At 51.6% G+C, this 16,925-nt stretch overlaps 5 protein-coding genes across 5 annotated transcripts; 3 read left to right on the forward strand and 2 right to left on the reverse strand.

Annotated features, from left to right (window-relative positions):
• Positions 1-927: 927 nt before the first annotated feature.
• Positions 928-2,695, reverse strand: J4E79_004217 (uncharacterized protein; the record flags this gene model as incomplete). The annotated part of the gene is made up of 4 exons (XM_049353105.1): positions 928-1,653; positions 1,700-2,359; positions 2,414-2,541; positions 2,590-2,695. 4 exons carry the CDS (start codon positions 2,693-2,695, stop codon positions 928-930), a joined length of 1,620 nt encoding a protein of 539 aa, XP_049212484.1.
• A 2,873-nt stretch (positions 2,696-5,568) lies between these two features.
• J4E79_004218 (uncharacterized protein) lies at positions 5,569-6,473 on the forward strand (the record flags this gene model as incomplete). The annotated part of the gene is made up of 2 exons (XM_049353106.1): positions 5,569-6,194; positions 6,245-6,473. The coding sequence occupies 2 exons, from the start codon at positions 5,569-5,571 to the stop codon at positions 6,471-6,473; spliced, it is 855 nt and encodes a 284-aa protein (XP_049212485.1).
• A 2,687-nt stretch (positions 6,474-9,160) lies between these two features.
• On the reverse strand, positions 9,161-10,849 carry J4E79_004219 (uncharacterized protein; the record flags this gene model as incomplete). Its single annotated transcript, XM_049353107.1, has 3 exons — positions 9,161-9,592; positions 9,653-10,466; positions 10,515-10,849. 3 exons carry the CDS (start codon positions 10,847-10,849, stop codon positions 9,161-9,163), a joined length of 1,581 nt encoding a protein of 526 aa, XP_049212486.1.
• Positions 10,850-12,191: 1,342 nt separating this feature from the next.
• J4E79_004220 (uncharacterized protein) lies at positions 12,192-13,319 on the forward strand (the record flags this gene model as incomplete). The annotated part of the gene is made up of 1 exon (XM_049353108.1): positions 12,192-13,319. One exon carries the CDS (start codon positions 12,192-12,194, stop codon positions 13,317-13,319), a length of 1,128 nt encoding a protein of 375 aa, XP_049212487.1.
• Positions 13,320-15,380: 2,061 nt separating this feature from the next.
• Positions 15,381-16,537, forward strand: J4E79_004221 (uncharacterized protein; the record flags this gene model as incomplete). The annotated part of the gene is made up of 2 exons (XM_049353109.1): positions 15,381-15,442; positions 15,481-16,537. 2 exons carry the CDS (start codon positions 15,381-15,383, stop codon positions 16,535-16,537), a joined length of 1,119 nt encoding a protein of 372 aa, XP_049212488.1.
• Between the last annotated feature and the right edge of the window lie 388 nt (positions 16,538-16,925).

The raw sequence follows: 16,925 nt of genomic DNA on the forward strand, positions 1-16,925 counted from the left end.
GAAAGCGAGAACGACAGCCTATGCCCCAGCATCCGGAGTCGTGGCTCCAGATGATCGACAAATAGCGCGTGCGACCAGATGCAAGAGTCCATTTCCCCTGCAACAGATCTGGATGCGGTCTACAAATCGCTTCCGGTGAGTTCCTCTTATAGTCCGACCACCAATCAGCTCGTTGACGATGCCTCGGCACTGCGCAAGCTCCCCTTTCGCCGTAGATCACCGTTCGTTCAGCCAATCATCGCACTCGGGTACCTCGGCAAGAATTACAGGCATCGACCGTCATCGGGGTACTGACGCGACGGTGGCTATCAGACACTCAAATCGATGACTTCTCCGCATGTCGTCCGTCTCACAGTGATCTCGTTGACCGTACTGTCGCGTAGGAAGCCTCGCTACTGAATGCGGGGAGGTTAGGGCTTGCCGCCAGAGCTCGTCGTGTTATACCGGGGCGATGGGATCGCTTGCAGCTCTGGTGTCGATGCCGCACAGTAATTTAACGTGCGATATACGTCGCAAGAGATGGTGTACGGTCTGTTCCAATTCGTATGGTTGTGTCATCAAAGCGATAATGCAGGAGGCCAGCTTCCCATTAAGAGGAATGCGATTGGTGCCAAGCCATCCATGGATGATTGCCTAAGCAACGATCCCCTACCAGGGTAACTGGAGGACGAGGCATCTTGAGTTAGTATTGCAGCATCAATGAAGATGAACAATGTGAGTCAGTATCAGAAAAGCAGTGCATCATAGGTCACAAGCGCCGAGAAGGATGCAGGAGTATGAAGACGGAGTTGTTGATTGAATGCCGCGTGAACCTTCCAGGGTTGGAAAAGGTCCAAGCGCGTCCGTCCGCCTTCTTTGGCGACAAGAGGGAATGACGCCGAGCTGTCGGCCATCATCGATCGCGCCCCCTCGTCGCCTTCATTTGTCTTATCTCTTGACTGTTTCGATTGTCTCAACACCAATGTCCTTCTCATGTTCCATACCCTTATTCCTTGCAACGACTTCTTCCTCGGTCAATATCGGCTTGCCGCGAAGCTGCGCCCAAACAGCCTGGTGCATCGGCCTTAGGAAGAGGGCGTCCATCTCCTCAAGACTGATACCTTTTGTCTCGGGTACGAAGAAGAAACTCCAGATACCCATTGCGACTAAGATGGTGGCAAAGAAGAAGTAAGCCCCGTAACCCAGATCTGAGATCATGTATGGGGTACTGCGGGCAATGATGAAAGAACCGAGCCAGGTATCCGCTGTAGTGAGCGAGACGCAAAGCATACGGATGTCGAGTGGGAAGATTTCGGAAGCGTAGGTCCACGTGATCCCCTGCCACGTAGCGCAGATGATGAAGGCGTTGATGTAGACGCAGACCATAGCAAGGTAGCCCCAGCCGTTGCGTGTGACATCGCCTCTCAAAGCAGCCCCAGCTGGATCAGCCTTCATGACATAACCGCCGATGTACCACATGGGTATGCAACCGAGTGCAGCTCCCCAGATAAGGCCCTTGCGACGACCAACCTTCTCTACAACGATGAAGGTAAAGGTGAACATGCCGAGTGTCTTTGCGATACCGTAGAACCCAGTGGAGAAGAGCTTCAGTGACGTTCCAGAGATACCAAGTGTTTCGAAGATGCGAGGTGCATAGTAAGTGATGATGTTGACCTGACAAATTAGCTTCTATCGTGCCGTGCAGATGGTACATACTTACACCAGTAAAGGACTGCAAAAACATGAGCGCAAGACCAATGGCCATGCGGTTACGCACACCCTTCTGGAATAGCTTCATGAACTGTTGCTTCTTACTCTGTCGATTGGCACTACGCCGTTCGACTTGCGCGCGGATCTCGCTCATCTCGTGCTGGATGTACGCATGTGACTCGTCGAGGCACCGAATCTTACACAAGATGCGTTCTGCGCCTTCGAAGTTGTCCTTCTTTGCGAGGTATCGAGGCGACTCAGGGCACCACGCGACACCGAGAAGCAAGAGCAGACCAGGGATGAGCTGGATCGCAAGGGGAACGATCCACTGCGTCTGGCCTTCGACGCTAATGGTCTGATCACAAGCATAGTTGATCCAGAAGCCCAGCATACCTCCACCTTGCGAAGCGATTTCGAAAATACCGACCAACCTGCCACGGATGGAAGGTGGAGCTGTTTCAGAGATGTAAACAGGCACGACCATACTTGATGCGCCAATGCCTAGACCTGCTACGGCTCGACCGCCATAGATCATGTTGAGACTACCTTGAGAGGCAGTCATGAGTGTGCCGCCAAGCAGGAATACCGCGGACGCAAATATCATAGTCTTTTTTCGACCAATGCGTTCCGCGAAGGGGAAAGCGATAAGCGCCCCGAAGAAGCATCCCGCCTACTCATTGTCAGTCCGCGACGACTTGGTAACAGCTCGTTTCTGGAAACCTACCTGGAAAGTAGAAACGATGTTGCCTTGGATTGTGTCGCGATTGCTCTTTGCGATATCGTTCATGCCAAAGTCACGAATGAAGGATTCGAGGGCCATAGTCCCGCCAATAACGGCTGTATCGTAGCCCACTGTTTCGACATTAGCTTTTACACTCAGACTGTTTCGATCTTACTTACTGGCTAGCGCAGACATCGAGGCAATGAGTGCGATGAGGTGGATCCGCCAGTTGCGGACCTCTGGCGGGTCCAGAGTACCAGATGCATGAGTGTTGAAGCAACCCATATGTTGGTTTAAGATTTAGTTAAATTGATCTCAAGATAGATGGGTAAAGTACAGTTTCTAGCCTGATTATGAGCATTCTGAGCGAAGGGTGTGTGTGCTCTTATGCCCGCTGCCTCGCTTTGCAGGCCTTCATTGCCGAGCCATCCTTCATGATGCTACCTCGCCATCACTACAGTCATACCCCGCGGGGAAACTGCACGAGGACTAGCATCGTCCCATATTTACCGCAACAGTTGCTGTTCCAAGCTATCTCTCGGATCATCGTAGCGAATCTGGGGAAGGGTCCACTTGGCAGTCGACAAGGTCAAGCCTTACCCTATGGTTGGCATCTGGGGTTGTGACATTTTATAGGTAGAGAGCCGCATAGAGGATGCACACAAGGCACTTGGCGGTCGACCGTTATCGACGGTATGGGTGGTGAAGCTTGACAGAACAGTGGATGCCGGTAGCGTGTGCGGGGTAAACTGGGTCGGGTGAAAATCTATGCCCGTGGCGGACATCCATGCCTTTTTCGACCTTGCATCTGGCAGCCCGGTACCTTCACCTTAACCAAACTACCATGGAACAACTTTGGCAGTAAATATGTTTGCTGTCTGGAAATGGCCTGTGTGTAAGATCGAATCGTGGAATCACGATCTGCAACATCCGTCTCCACGGCCAACAGCCGAATACCGCATAACAGCTACAGATTATCAGACCACACCTGGGCATGCTCGCGCTCCGCTGGCACGTGGCAGGATGAATATTTCCGCCCCAAGATACCAAGCCCTGGCACAGGCTCTCTTGACATGCACAAGATGACGGAGCCGCCGTATACGATAAAATTGCGGGACGGTCCATCGCACCTGGGCACGGCGGCAAGTCGCTTAGCTCGCTACTGTCAGCAGCAACAACGTGTTTGGCTGGCTATATCATGTTCTACACCTCACAAGAGTATTGGCATGTTGACTTGGACTACGCTAGGGTAAGACCGCGGCCGACAACGTATCTGACGTCTCGCAAATGCGATGTTTGTCATCCCAATGGGAAGGATGCGACACTGCATACAAAGTGGCGACATTATGGTGCGGCGTTCGCGTCTACCTTGCCATTCTTGGAGATATCGACGTCCTCTGAGCCAGTTCTAGCGCATGTCAAGAGCGCGGATGGAGAAGTATTGCATTAAGCTTGGGCGAGACGACCAAGGCAATGGTTGTGAACTCAGAGTTCAGGTGTACGGGGTCCTAGATGTTTTCAACCACCGACAATTACAGTATTAAGAACCATACCTAAGCACAGGTTCCACCATGCAAATTGTACAAAGTACGGAAGCCCCAGAAAACATTTGTGACTCTAGTAAGAAGATGTGCTCAAGCATGGGTACACCGTAACACTAGACTCCAGATACCGGGAACGTTCGAGATTACGAGAAGAAGTCTATATTGGTATTACAGTACGATATAATGCCATGCTGATTGTAGGAGTAATAGGACAACAAGTAGCATGGCCAGGCCAAGTACTGCTGTACGAACCACATCTCTGCTGACGGTGCCCGGGCGTCTGACCGTGCAAGCTACACCAATCAATTCCTTGCCCACGCCTTCTTACTTTCACTGACAAACATTATGCCAAAAAGAACAAGGAAGAAAGCTGTTGTATCAACGATCATCCAGTATAGCAGCGACTGAAGTGCAGCCCCGTTCAAGTAATTCACATTCCACAGATCTAGCCTAAGTAGATCGTATGAGAACTGAGACTTGCCGACAGCCACCACCAATCGATAAGCCAACAGGGCCAACTTGAAAAAGAAGTGGACCCAAAGCACGTGAATGCCGGCGTACATCAACTCCAGTATATAACAAGCAGACAGGAGAACGGCCAAGTTGCAGCGAGCCCATGGACTGAGCGATGGCGACTCTCGCATGTTATGAAGGAGTTCAAGCTCCCTGCGTATGTACCATTCGCTGTTTGTAATCGCGCCTAACAAGCGTATGCAACAAAGCTTGTGCTTTGTGGGGTCTCGTTGAACAAATTGAAGCTCGTGGTTCCAATATATGCATCTCTCGGGCTGTAGTTTGGCCCACTTCGAAAAACACGCGTCGCCGACAATGTGCATGCAGGGATGCAGCTGGATTGGGCGACAGCCTTGGGCGGAGGGTGAGATCGAAGTGATGTATGGTTCTTGGCAGATGATGCACACATCTTCTGGGGCGACGGTGACGTCGGCTCGAATGTTGTAGTTCAGTCTCCATAAAAGATCGCGGAAAAATGTTTGCGGCCTGACGGACATTATGGTGTGGAGGCTTGGCTGTCCTGTGACTGGATTGAAGCATTCACTTTAGATCTATATGTAATCAACTCTTCACGATGCGTTTGCACTCGTGCAGCGGCGCATGTCCAGAGACAAAGCGGAAGTTGTTGTACAAACGATGTGCGGGGAGAAACATCGACAAGATAGATATCAGCAGCAATCCCTAGCAATCAGCATTGATGTGTGAACTGTCTTGGCCAAATGTCCATCACATGTACGTGTGGTTTTCGTGGCCGTGATATCAGGAAGAAAGTCGTGGTCATAGTGCGCTGTGGTACAGCCTCGAAATTAAGGGTCGTGGTGAAAGATGGAAAATCCGACAGGATCGTAAGTACTGCACGTGTTTTACACTAAAGCGGAAAGGCTAGCTAGTAAGCGGGGTAGCTGCCCAGGTGCAGGAGGGGCCTAGGCCCAAGCTCCTGCCGCGCCCGCCAGCTCGCCAGGTACTCTCTCTCCCACGGCGCTTCCCTCGATGCTAATAACACCTTCCACACGAGCATTACGACCACTCCGACCACTCATGACGAGCGCATATTATCTCGCAAGACCTCTGTCCTCTCGATCACGAAGCGCCTCACCCAAAATGGCCGACACCCTATCTCTCGACGAGATCCCCACCCTCACCTTGCTCTACAAGCTAAAGAAGATCGTGCCCAGCGACGACAAGGGCCAGTCCACATACAACGCGTCCGCTACCCTCAACGACAAGATCAGCGTCATCCGACAAGACATCACAACGCTAGCCATCGACGCCATCGTCAACGCCGCGAATACTTCCCTCCTAGGTGGTGGAGGCGTAGACGGGGCGATACACCGCGCAGCTGGGCCCGGCTTATTAGAAGAGTGCGAGACGCTGGACGGTTGCCAGACAGGCAGTGCCAAGATCACAGATGGCTACGAACTGCCTAGCAAGAAGGTCATCCACGCCGTTGGGCCGATATACTGGAAGGAGGGTTCGCGCTCAGCAGAACTATTATCAGGCTGCTACCGTACGAGCCTGGAGCTTGCAGTCGAGAACGGCTGCAAGAGCATCGCGTTCTCAGCGTTGAGCACTGGCGTATACGGATATCCCAGTGGTGAGGCTAGCACAGTCGCGCTCGAGACAGTGCGCAAGTTCCTTGAAGAGGACGGCAAGGCGGACAAGCTTGAGCGCGTCATATTCTGCAATTTCCTCCAGAAAGACGAGGACGCGTACTTCAAGAACATCCCGTAAGTCTCAGGCGTCATCAGTCTCACTCCTTACACTAACGACTACCTAGTGACTACTTCCCACCAGTCGACTCCGACCCCAAGGCGCAAGAGGAACAGTCCACCGAACCCTCCGACCTCGCATCGCAACTTCCAGACGCCCCAACAGCCGACCCCAAAGATACCGACGATGCTCAACAGCCATCTCCGAAGAAGCAGAAGACCACCGACACCGACGATGACTTTGTCGTGGTCGAGAAAGATGACGTCAAGGAGGACAAGGCGAAGCCTGAGCTATGAGATCATCACAAAATAATGCGATAATGACGGCGAAGGTTATGGGGTTTTCATTGGCTTATGTCTGTACACGTTGTGATTTGGGCATACTGGGCGTTCGGTCGTTGGGCATGGGAGGCTTATACCCTGGATACGAGTCATGAACGAGCAATATTGATTCTCATCAATTGAATGACATACACGCTCAGTCGTGTCTTGCTCTTTGAGATCCGCGCTTTCCCTTAATCTAGTCGCAGACTAACTTCTCCCGATGCCATTCACTGACAGATTTGTTCAGAGTACTTCAGCTGTGTGTGCTTGCACAGGGTGATGCTTAGTCATTTCACCGGAAGATGCAGATTGCAGCCGAAGCCAGTCAAGACTCTTTCCATCAACATTTCGCCTCTACTGTAACTCGCAGAAACAATCACTACATCCCTCAGTCACCACACATCCCCTCTACAAACCATGCCGCACTTCCTTCAACCACTCATAGCCGTCCCATTGATCCCCGATTACAAATTCAACATAACGTCCGTCGAAGAAGACGCCCCATGCTACATCTGCCGCGAGCCATTCTCTATCGACGACTGCTCGCCCCTCCAGATCACTGCGTGTGGCCACATCGTGGGGGACAAGTGCTTGCTTGAGTGGATAAAACGACAACCCGGTAGATGCCCATACTGGAACCATCTTCTCCCCCATCGCCCTGCCCATGAGAGCTCCATGATACGCACTCTGGTCGGTTCGCATGTTGGTTTGGTGTGGTTCCATATCTTTGAACGTTACATCTTGGATCTACCGTATCTTTCTATTCGCGAGGAGATCCAATGTATTATAAGTCATCCGGATTGGTATGTCAATGGAAGTGTTCGAGATTTCCATATCATCTTGTTGGTAATACGGAACACTGTCCTTACCTGGCACTTCGGACTTGTAATGTCGCTTTTCTGGCGCTCGACTGGCGATAAGCAGTTTAGTCGAGACCCTATAATGTTAGTGGGGAATATTCTGGTGGTGGTCATCACTTTGCTCAACATCTTGACTTTCCCGACTTTGGTAGCTATACTTGTTGACTGGTCCAAGAGGCGATCTAGAGCTAGGGCCGCAAGGACTCGACTGCGACGATGGTAAGATTGAGGCCGATAATCAAAGCCTTCGTAATCCAAGGAGTTTTCATACGGTGCGGTCGAGCCAGTGTTAGATGAACAGTTCCAAGTTGCGATCTATAAACAAGCGTCAAAAGTTCTAAGAAGATTTCCCGATCATTCACTATGCTTTGTTGTACCACACCAACGATATGATGCAGAAGTGCGTCACTTCCGACTCTCAATTACTAAGCTTCCCGAAACCAGACTCTGCGCGTCGACGTGAAGTCCTGCTCCATCTCCCCAACTGGCCAATGCGTATCCTGGGGAGGAATATTGTTGTGATAAACCGGAGAAGGACGGCGCGGTCCATAAGTTGACCCATCGGGCGGTTCAGCTAGACGCGGCGCATCGACGATGTCACAACCTTGAGTCGGTGTCGATATAAAACTGTCATTACTCCGCGCATTATCGCTGGCCATTACTGTGCGGGGCTTACTAGGGGTCAGCGCCTCCAAATCACGTTGGACAACGGCGTCGGCTTCGACATCGGTTCTTTCCTCCTGGGATGCTGAACGGGTACGCCTGTGGAAGCACTGCCTCACAGTGGTAACAATCCATATGAGAATAGATATGCCAATCAGAGCGCCAATGACGCACCCGGCAATGATGCCGTTTGTCTTAGCGTCGTTGGGGTCGGGGCGATGGGTTTCATCATATGAGTACGTCGGCGTGGATGCAGGCGCGGTAGCTTCGACGTACGGATATGATGGAGATGCTATCCAGGCTGGTGCCGTTGGTGAGGGCGTATTGGCTGGATCGGACCACGCAGGTTGTGTCCATGTGGGTTCGGTCCATACGGGTTCGGTCCATGCTGGCGCTGAGGGTGTCCACTCCCACTGGCGCGCATGAAGGTCTTTATTGCCATTTGGTGCGGATGGTGCACCTGCGTTTATGGTTGCGGCCATTACCGTAACTTTTGACGGCTCCGTGATGGACAGAGAAGGGCGGACCGGCGCTGCACAGACAACCGATACGCTTATGAGAGCGAAGGTGAGAAAGGGTAATAACATACCTGGTGTAGATGCAAGCATTTAGAGAATTGATCTACAGCTACTAAAGAGATACTCACTACTGTGACGTTCGATCCAGCGAACTGTGAAGATGTTTATCGTGTGTTTGCTGTCCTGCGTGACCTTTACCCTGTGGTCCGCCGAATGCAATAGTCACTTCGCGCCTTCAAGGATCTGCTCCAGGACTGCGCTTGAGCTTTTTCAATTAGTACAATGATGATGTTGTCAGGATACAGGGCGCGTTGTGAGATGACATCGATGAGGTTGGGGCTAGCAGTGATACGTAGATAGTTGATGGCATGTCGTGGTGCTGGCGATTCATCATCGATGCAGTATACACTTCTACAAGATAAGATACAGCGTTCATGTATGAGCTTCTCGTATAGTAGAATTTTAGTAGTGATGCCCGGATTTGTGTCACGCCGAAGCCGTGTCGATGGGTACACGCACCACATACACGCCCTTGCAGAGCTCCCCACAACAGATCTGCGATAACCATGTTGAGACTATGAGCTTGGGTGTATGTCTTCGGGGCAAGAACGAACTTCGCTTATGTCATCCGAACATATTTGACCGGACCAACGTACGCGTGTCTGCCACGAAGAATGTAGTACAGTATAGCAAAGAGAACGACGATTCCATATCCCAGGACCGCCCAGTTCATATCTGTTACTGTTGGTCGAGGCCCAACAGGGAAGAAGCAGAAGACCCAAGCAAACAGCAGGAAAAGTACAGCGATGATGTTGATCGGTAATCCAAGTCTACCCAGGTCGAACTTGGACGGCAGAAGCGGTTCGCCTCTTATGCGCTTCAGGGTAACGCACGAGATCGTGATCAGGTACGAGGTTAGCATCGAAGCGACACCAAGGGAGATAACCTGCATGAATGCGACAGTGGAGCCAAGGTTGATACACGAGAGGATTACGACAAAAACCACCGTTATGTAGGTCGAGTTGATCGGTACTTGGCGCTTGGTTGATACCTACTCGCTGTCAGTTCTCGATTGAAGTAGTAGCCATGGCGAAGTAGGCTTTTGACGAACCTTGCTGAAGACATGCGCAAATGGGACGCCATTATCACGAGCGAAGGCAAATACCTGGCGTGAACTTGTTGCCATGATAGCAACGCAAGCGAAAATCGCAACGACCAACATCAAGACCGTCAGCGCAGTCGCGCCGCCTACGGACTTGGTCGTGTCGACGAAAACTTGAATGAAAGGCGTGCCAAGTGGGGTCGTAAGTACAGAGACTGTATCGGTGACGCAGAAGCAGAAGGTGATTGCCATGATCCAGCCGAGCAACCCGTTCCCGAGCCACGTCCACATCATAGCGCGCGGAATCACATGAGCGGCATCGCGTACCTCCTCCGCCATGTGTGCCCCCGCTTCAACGCCAACGAAGGAGCTGGTAGCGCTCGTAAGGCCAAGAATGACCGCGAGCGGAATATTCCCCCACATCATATTGTCCTCGAAGACCGTGAAGACATCGCTGGAAGAGTGGCTTCGATCGCTCATGACCCAGAGTGGAATTACGACAGCGAAGAATCCAGCAACGTGCAGTATGACGACGCCTCCTTCTATTAATGGTAGATGGTGAGAGAGGTATGTGTTGAATCCCAAACATATGGCCAGGACAGCCCAGATGAGGAGCGTTCCGTGCCACGCCTTCGGAATGTATGATGTATTGTTCAAGATGATGAGGCCCTGGATCTGTTTGCCGGAAAGATACGAAACGGTTGCTACACCGGTCTGCCAGCCGAGAACCCCGAGCCAACCTACCAGATAGCTGAGAAACTTCTGGCAGCTTGGTGGTGCGAATTCTGATACCCAGTGGTACTGTGCGCCAGCCGTTGGTGCCCTGCTAGAAGTGAGTAACTATCATTGGAGGTCATTAAGCTGTACCCACATTGATGCCATTTCAGCCAGCGAAGCAACAACGAAGCCGAACCCAATCATGACGATGAAGTATCCCCAGATAAGCCCTGCTGTTCCGCCATTGGCAAGTGCAAAGACGGATGTGGCAAGGATAGTCTCCCAAGTCGAAAGAAGAACTATGCAGAATCCTAGAATGGTGATAGAACGGAAGTTCCGCCGGGTTTCCTGCGTCTTTCCCATGCGATGCATGTCATGAGCGTCCGCTGTGGTCGCATCCTTCTCGGCGACATTGTGATCCAGGCTATGATCGTTGAATATATCTTGAGGTTCTCCGATGTGTGCTTCTGCAGATTTGCTCGACATCATCACGCTGGAGGATCTTTGACGGGAATACGACGCAGAGGGAAGTAGCAAGTCCCCATCTCGTGCGTGGACAAAGGTGTTCTTATGCCTGAGAGGTGATGCGGTTGTATCCTAGTCGACTTACGCCCTGCATATGTATATGGTAGCTCAATGAAGTCAATACCTGCGCCTCGCTGTAAAGATGATTTCACGTACCGATGCTACAGTATTGATTAAGCAGCTTGCGACCCAGCACTCGTCATTGGCAGACGGCTGGGCGTACAGCGAGCAGCGATAAGTTTTGTCTTACGGTGAATATCGCACTGCCGAAAGCATATGGATGATGCCGTTTGTGCTGACAGGTAGATATAGCCAGGCCTTACGATGCAGGCAATCTGCCATCGAAGAGATCATTGGTAGGCAATATGCTGTGATCTGGCTATCTGCAACCGTGTCGCACATGTGGAGATCTAGACGCTCACACATCGGTCAGAAACTCAAAGACCTGCGGCGAGACTATGTTCCGAAAGTCGTGATAGCAGTCGAGGCCGTCTGTGCTGTGTAAGAGCGTGGCTGCGCTCTGGAGACATCCATGGATGATTAGAAGGCAGATGCCCCTGCGCCAGCCAAGAAAGGCTAGCTCATGACGCGTTCTTAGCGTCTTCGGGGTCCAAATGTCGCCAGGGTCTTCGGCATCTTCAGTCGCGTCGCTTTCACGCAGCACCTGGAAACCTTCTCAGTCCACAATACATTGCCGTCGAATTGGATGCCTTCTTCTGAATCGCGACATCATGCTCGGCCTGCCTCACTCGCATGCCTAGAGTGTCGGCGTACCCACCTCAAGTGCGACGGAACCCAACCTATATGCGGGCGCTGCCAGACTCGTGGTTTTGCATGCACCTACAAGCGTTCTGGACGAGGTCGCCGACGTGGTATAACGCGCGCAGATACTGATGAGCAGCCGACACTGTCTCACACTCCACCCGTTTCTTCTGGCCCGGTCGCGCAACCCGCTGTCGCACAAGCGCTGTCCTGTACGTCCTCTGCAGCGCAATGGCTCCCTCTCGACGATGCAGCCGTTCCACCAAACTCGGCCCTACTGCAGCGTCGAATATCAACCACTCCGCCAGATCAGAATGCCGAGTGGGCTGACGATGAGCAACTGGTGAATCTTTATTATCTGAACTTCCACGCGAGTCACCCAATCCTTCTCCCAAGGGACATGTATTGGCAACAAGGATACCCTCGTTATCTGAAAGCGGTAGTTCATCTCATCGGTGGTCGCTATTCACATGCTGTCTCGCTCGACGAATTGCGCGAGAACGTGGCACGAGAGTTTGCTCAAAGCGAAGGAAACACAGCCGAGATGGTACAAGCAGGACTCCTCAACACTATCGCCCTGTTCGCGGAGAACGCTACGGATCAAGGGCAAAAGATGCTTGATTCCACGATCGAACTAGCTTTGCGACTCGGCATGCACCAGCGGAGCTTTGCTTCAACGCATGCTGGTGATCTGACTGTGCTGGAAGAAAGTATGCGGAGAACCTGGTACGAACTGTACGTGATCGACGGCTGCATCGCGGCATTGCAGCGAAAACCGACATTCAAAACCAACACAGTAAACGCCGACGTGCTTTTACCATGCGACGACTTTACTTACGAAGCCGGAATGTGCTTTATGCCAGCAACTATGGCCGAATTCCACGGCAACGTCTTTGCCGAAGAGGAAAAGGTATTTTCTTCCTTCTGCTACCGCATAGAAGCCGTACGTCTTCTCGGACGAGTCTTGACTATCACCGGAAAGCATGGGGTGGATCGAGATCTGGTGCAGGCCGTTGACAATGCGCTTGCTGCATTCCTATACCACTTACCACGCTCCAAAAGCGAAGCGGAGATCTCAAACACCTTCGGTGATCTGGACGAACTCATGTTCCAAGCGCACACTATCATCCAATGGAGCACCATTCTCGTGCATTATCCCAGAGGGGATCTGATATCTTCTGATCTGTTAACACAAGACGTACTTGGAGCCAACTGTACCAAGCTCCTTTGTCCCTGCAATCGACAACATATCCACTCCGTCAAAGCCATCGAAGCCTCCAAGACCATAGCTATGTTAGCGGCGCTGCGCACTCCAACTCAAAAGCACACACCATTGTTTGTGTATCCACTGGCTCTCGCTGCTGTCGTTCAGCTTTCCATCGGCGCAATGCACGACAAAAGCCCTCGGCGTTGCTTGGACCAGCACGCTGACCGAGTCAAGCTGTTACTTGGGGTACTCAAGTCTATGAGCCGCCAATGGTCGGCTGCTGGAATTGTGTTACGCACCTTGAAGAGGGTAGCATCTGCAGTATTCCGTAGTTCCTCCGTCGATTCACCGTCCAGCATAGTTGCTCCTCCAGCCACATCAATCGATAATGATGCTTTCCCCGACTTCGATCTCCAGGATTTGTACGGACTTGTGGGCCTTGATAACAACACGTTAGGTATTTGATGGGCCCAGTTTGGCCTTCAAGGTCTGCTTCAACCGTTCGGTCACGTCAACCAAGAAAAAGGCCGAACAGGCCTGCAGCCTACATCAACAGACGCAACAATCGCTTCATCTGCGCGAACCGAATTGGAAATGATCATTGTATTCTGTACATACTCTCTAGAATCGTTCCCGTCGACAGAGCGCTTGGACCTGCCTGGATGTGCTCATCGCCGCTCAGTCCCCGTCTCCCATGACCCTTCGTTCATCTTGATCGGAAGATGCATCAAAAGCTCACCACTTGGTGTAGGTAACGGGAGTCTACCAGCGCGTATGTTTATCTGCAAGGACGGATGCAGCAGCTTCGGCGCGTTCAGACTCGCATCACGTTCTTCTCGCAGGATTCGAAAATCGTCCTCCGCATGGTTCGCCAGATGTCTGTTCTTCTCCTTGTGATCCCGTACAGTCATCCAAGGCACGGCTTCGCATCGTTGCGGACACGCTGGATAGTCATGCCCTGTCCAAATCTTGGTGTCGTCCGGTAATTTCAGTAGCTTTTGTGCTGAAGCATACAAACTCTTTGCACTGCCGCCTGGAAAATCACATCGCGCAGTGCCGATGTCAGCATGAAAGATTGAGTCGCCGCAGAACACGTTGCCTTACAAAGTGTTAGTGTGGAGCACAAATACACGCTATAGCGAGCACTTACTGCCGACCTGGTAACCGATATGATCTGGGGTATGACCTGGAAGATGAAGGACCTTCACCCTCGAACTCCCAACCTCGAAGATCTCATCATCTTCAAAAAGATGATCGAACGCGTTTTCGTACTCGACGGCTGGAATACCATATCTCACAGCAAAACGCTTCTGGACCTCCCGAATTCGATTTCCGATGCAAATGGGTGGTCTGAAACCTTGCCGCAATGAGAGACGCTGCTGGAGGTAAGAAGCTGCTGTCAGGTGATCGGCATGAGCGTGCGTTTCCAGTATCCTCTCGATATAATACCCGCCCTCTGCGACCGTGGCCAATAGATCATCAGCTGTTTGAGTACTGATTGTATTGGTAGGCGCGTCATAGTCGAGCACAGGATCAATAATGACGGCTTTCTTGGACGAAGGGTCTGCTACCACGTATTGCCATGTTCCCGTCTTCTCTTCAAACAAGCTGTGGATTCCGGGCTCGTGGGACATCATCGTGTGAGTACTATAGAACGATCGGTTCTGGGCCTCCCGTCTGCTCTGTAAATGTGGATTGGTCAGTTCGGTGACGATGCGGCCTGCTCGGCTTGCGTAATTCGATGATCGTGGCGAATTAACTGTTCCTCGTACTATGCGTTGAGATATCGCAGGAGCTCGTTGGTTTGTCGATCTTTGCTGTTGCCTCATAACGTGGGCCTTCGGGGTGTTGTGAAACGAGTTCGGCAATTGCCAATGTGCTTGAATGCGCACAGATGATTGTAGATTCTTCATATCCTAGGATGGGATAATTAGTGTTCTTCGTGCATCAGCGGCGACTTGTTCAATGCCTTCTCCGCTTCATCTCAATTATATACCATTCTCAGGACGCTGACTGTGCCCAGGTGGTGCCATCTCCTTGCAGGGTTCGGCGTTTAGCCCCACAAAACGTAATTCGGCGTCTCGTTGATCGCCGACATAGCAACGGCCTGTGGACTGAACTATCTACCTCCTCAAGATTTTCGTAGCCCTTCAAGAGTTGTTTCGTCCACTGTCCACAAACCGCAAAATCGTTAAGAACGCTACAACAGATCTACAGTTATTCGAGCGAAAACAGCAATCATTCACTACTAGTACTTCAATTTACCGTTAGCCAATACCACCACACAAGCGTCAGCAGCCAAAAGAATAGCTATTTACTTGGCCGGAATGTATTCATCGTGCCATCGCTTCACATCGACGCCCCTCCGGACTGCGCTCACCACACCAAGTCGGCCAGCTGGTCGAGGACTCGCGACAGTCTCACCTGCGACCAGCACATCAAGACATCACAAGATTATTGTTATTGGAAACGGTTCAGCTGGTGTCGCAGTCAGTCATCAACTCTTACGAAAAGGACGCTTCAAAAATGACGACATTGCGGTTGTCGATCCGAGCACTTGGCATCATTACCAACCGGGCTGGACATTGGTGGGCGGCGGCTTGAGCAACAAACTACACTTCAAAAGGCCGATGATCGAACTTGTCGCATCTGAGACAACCTTCTACAAGGACCATGTGGTGGCCATTCACCCGCAAGACAACTATTTGTCCTTGGGAGGCGATGACAAACTTCAATACGACCACCTCGTCATCGCTCCAGGCATCAAAGTTGATTACAACAGCGTCAAAGGCCTTCGCGAAGCCATGCAAAATCCTGATAGCGTCGTAGCATCCATATACAGCTACGACCATTGCGACAAAGTCTTTCAAAACATTCAGCGCCTCAAAAAGGGTTCGGCCATCTTCACCCAGCCTTCCGGTGTAGTGAAATGCGCAGGTGCACCTCAAAAGGTCATGTGGCTCGCAATGGATTACTGGAAACGAACAGGCCTCTACAGCAACGATCCCGAGAAAAGTACTATCAAGATGACCTTTGCGACTGGTCTGCCCACTATGTTTGGCGTACCGAAGTACAGCGTCAGGCTGAACGAAATGCGAGAAGAGAGAGGAGTCACAGGCCTCTTCGAACATAACCTTATCGAGATTAATGGGAATACTGCGACATTTGAACGACCGAACGGCGAACAGCCCGTACAGCGACATTTTGACTTCCTTCATGTTGCGCCCCGGAATGTACCGTACGCTTTTGTGAAAGAGAGCGGGTTGGGGAACGACGCGGGATTCGTAGACGTGGATCAGCACTCTCTCCGGCACAGGAAGTTCAAGAACGTGTGGTCGCTTGGTGATGCAGCGAGTCTGCCGACGTCAAAAACGGTGGCTGCAATCACATCCCAAGCGCCAATTCTCACACAGAATCTGTTGCGTACTATGGATGGCAAGGAGCCAGAGTCCGAATACGATGGCTATACTTCATGCCCACTTCTGACCGGTGACAAGAAGGTGCTTCTTGCGGAGTTCAAATACGGTGGTATACCGAAAGAGACGTTCAATACATGGTTTGGTGTTGACCAAGCTGTTCCGAGACGCGCATTCTACCATCTGAAGAAAGACTTCTTTCCTTGGGTTTATGATCGATATCACGTGAAAGGCCAGTGGGGTGGCCCAAGTGGCTGGATCAGGTAGCTTTAGATAAGTGCTGAGAGGTGTTGCGATGCGTCTTTTCGAAGGATTGATCCCCTGCATGGAAGTGTTGGATAACGTATCGTATGTATCGGCAGGGCTATATTGGCAATGGCGCGCAGTCGGCGCAAGGACTAACTTTGGCGTATTTATCCTTTTACTCGCTGGTGTTGATGATTCTACTGCTATCATTGAATAAGGGGCGATATGTGCATGGGCGGCTATTACGAAGAACACGTGGATGTGTGAAATGTTGATGTTATGGTCTGGACGGCAGACGCGTGTTGGCGGAACAGCACGCTAAGGACAAAGATAGCTTAGCGCATAGCATGACGCAGGCGTGCTGGCTGACAGGGCGCGTTTGAACTTTGACAATAGGGCGTGCAACAAG

This window comes from Alternaria viburni (genome assembly GCF_023758015.1).
Source record: "Alternaria viburni strain BMP 2772 chromosome Unknown scaffold_7, whole genome shotgun sequence".
NCBI lineage: Eukaryota > Fungi > Ascomycota > Dothideomycetes > Pleosporales > Pleosporaceae > Alternaria > Alternaria viburni.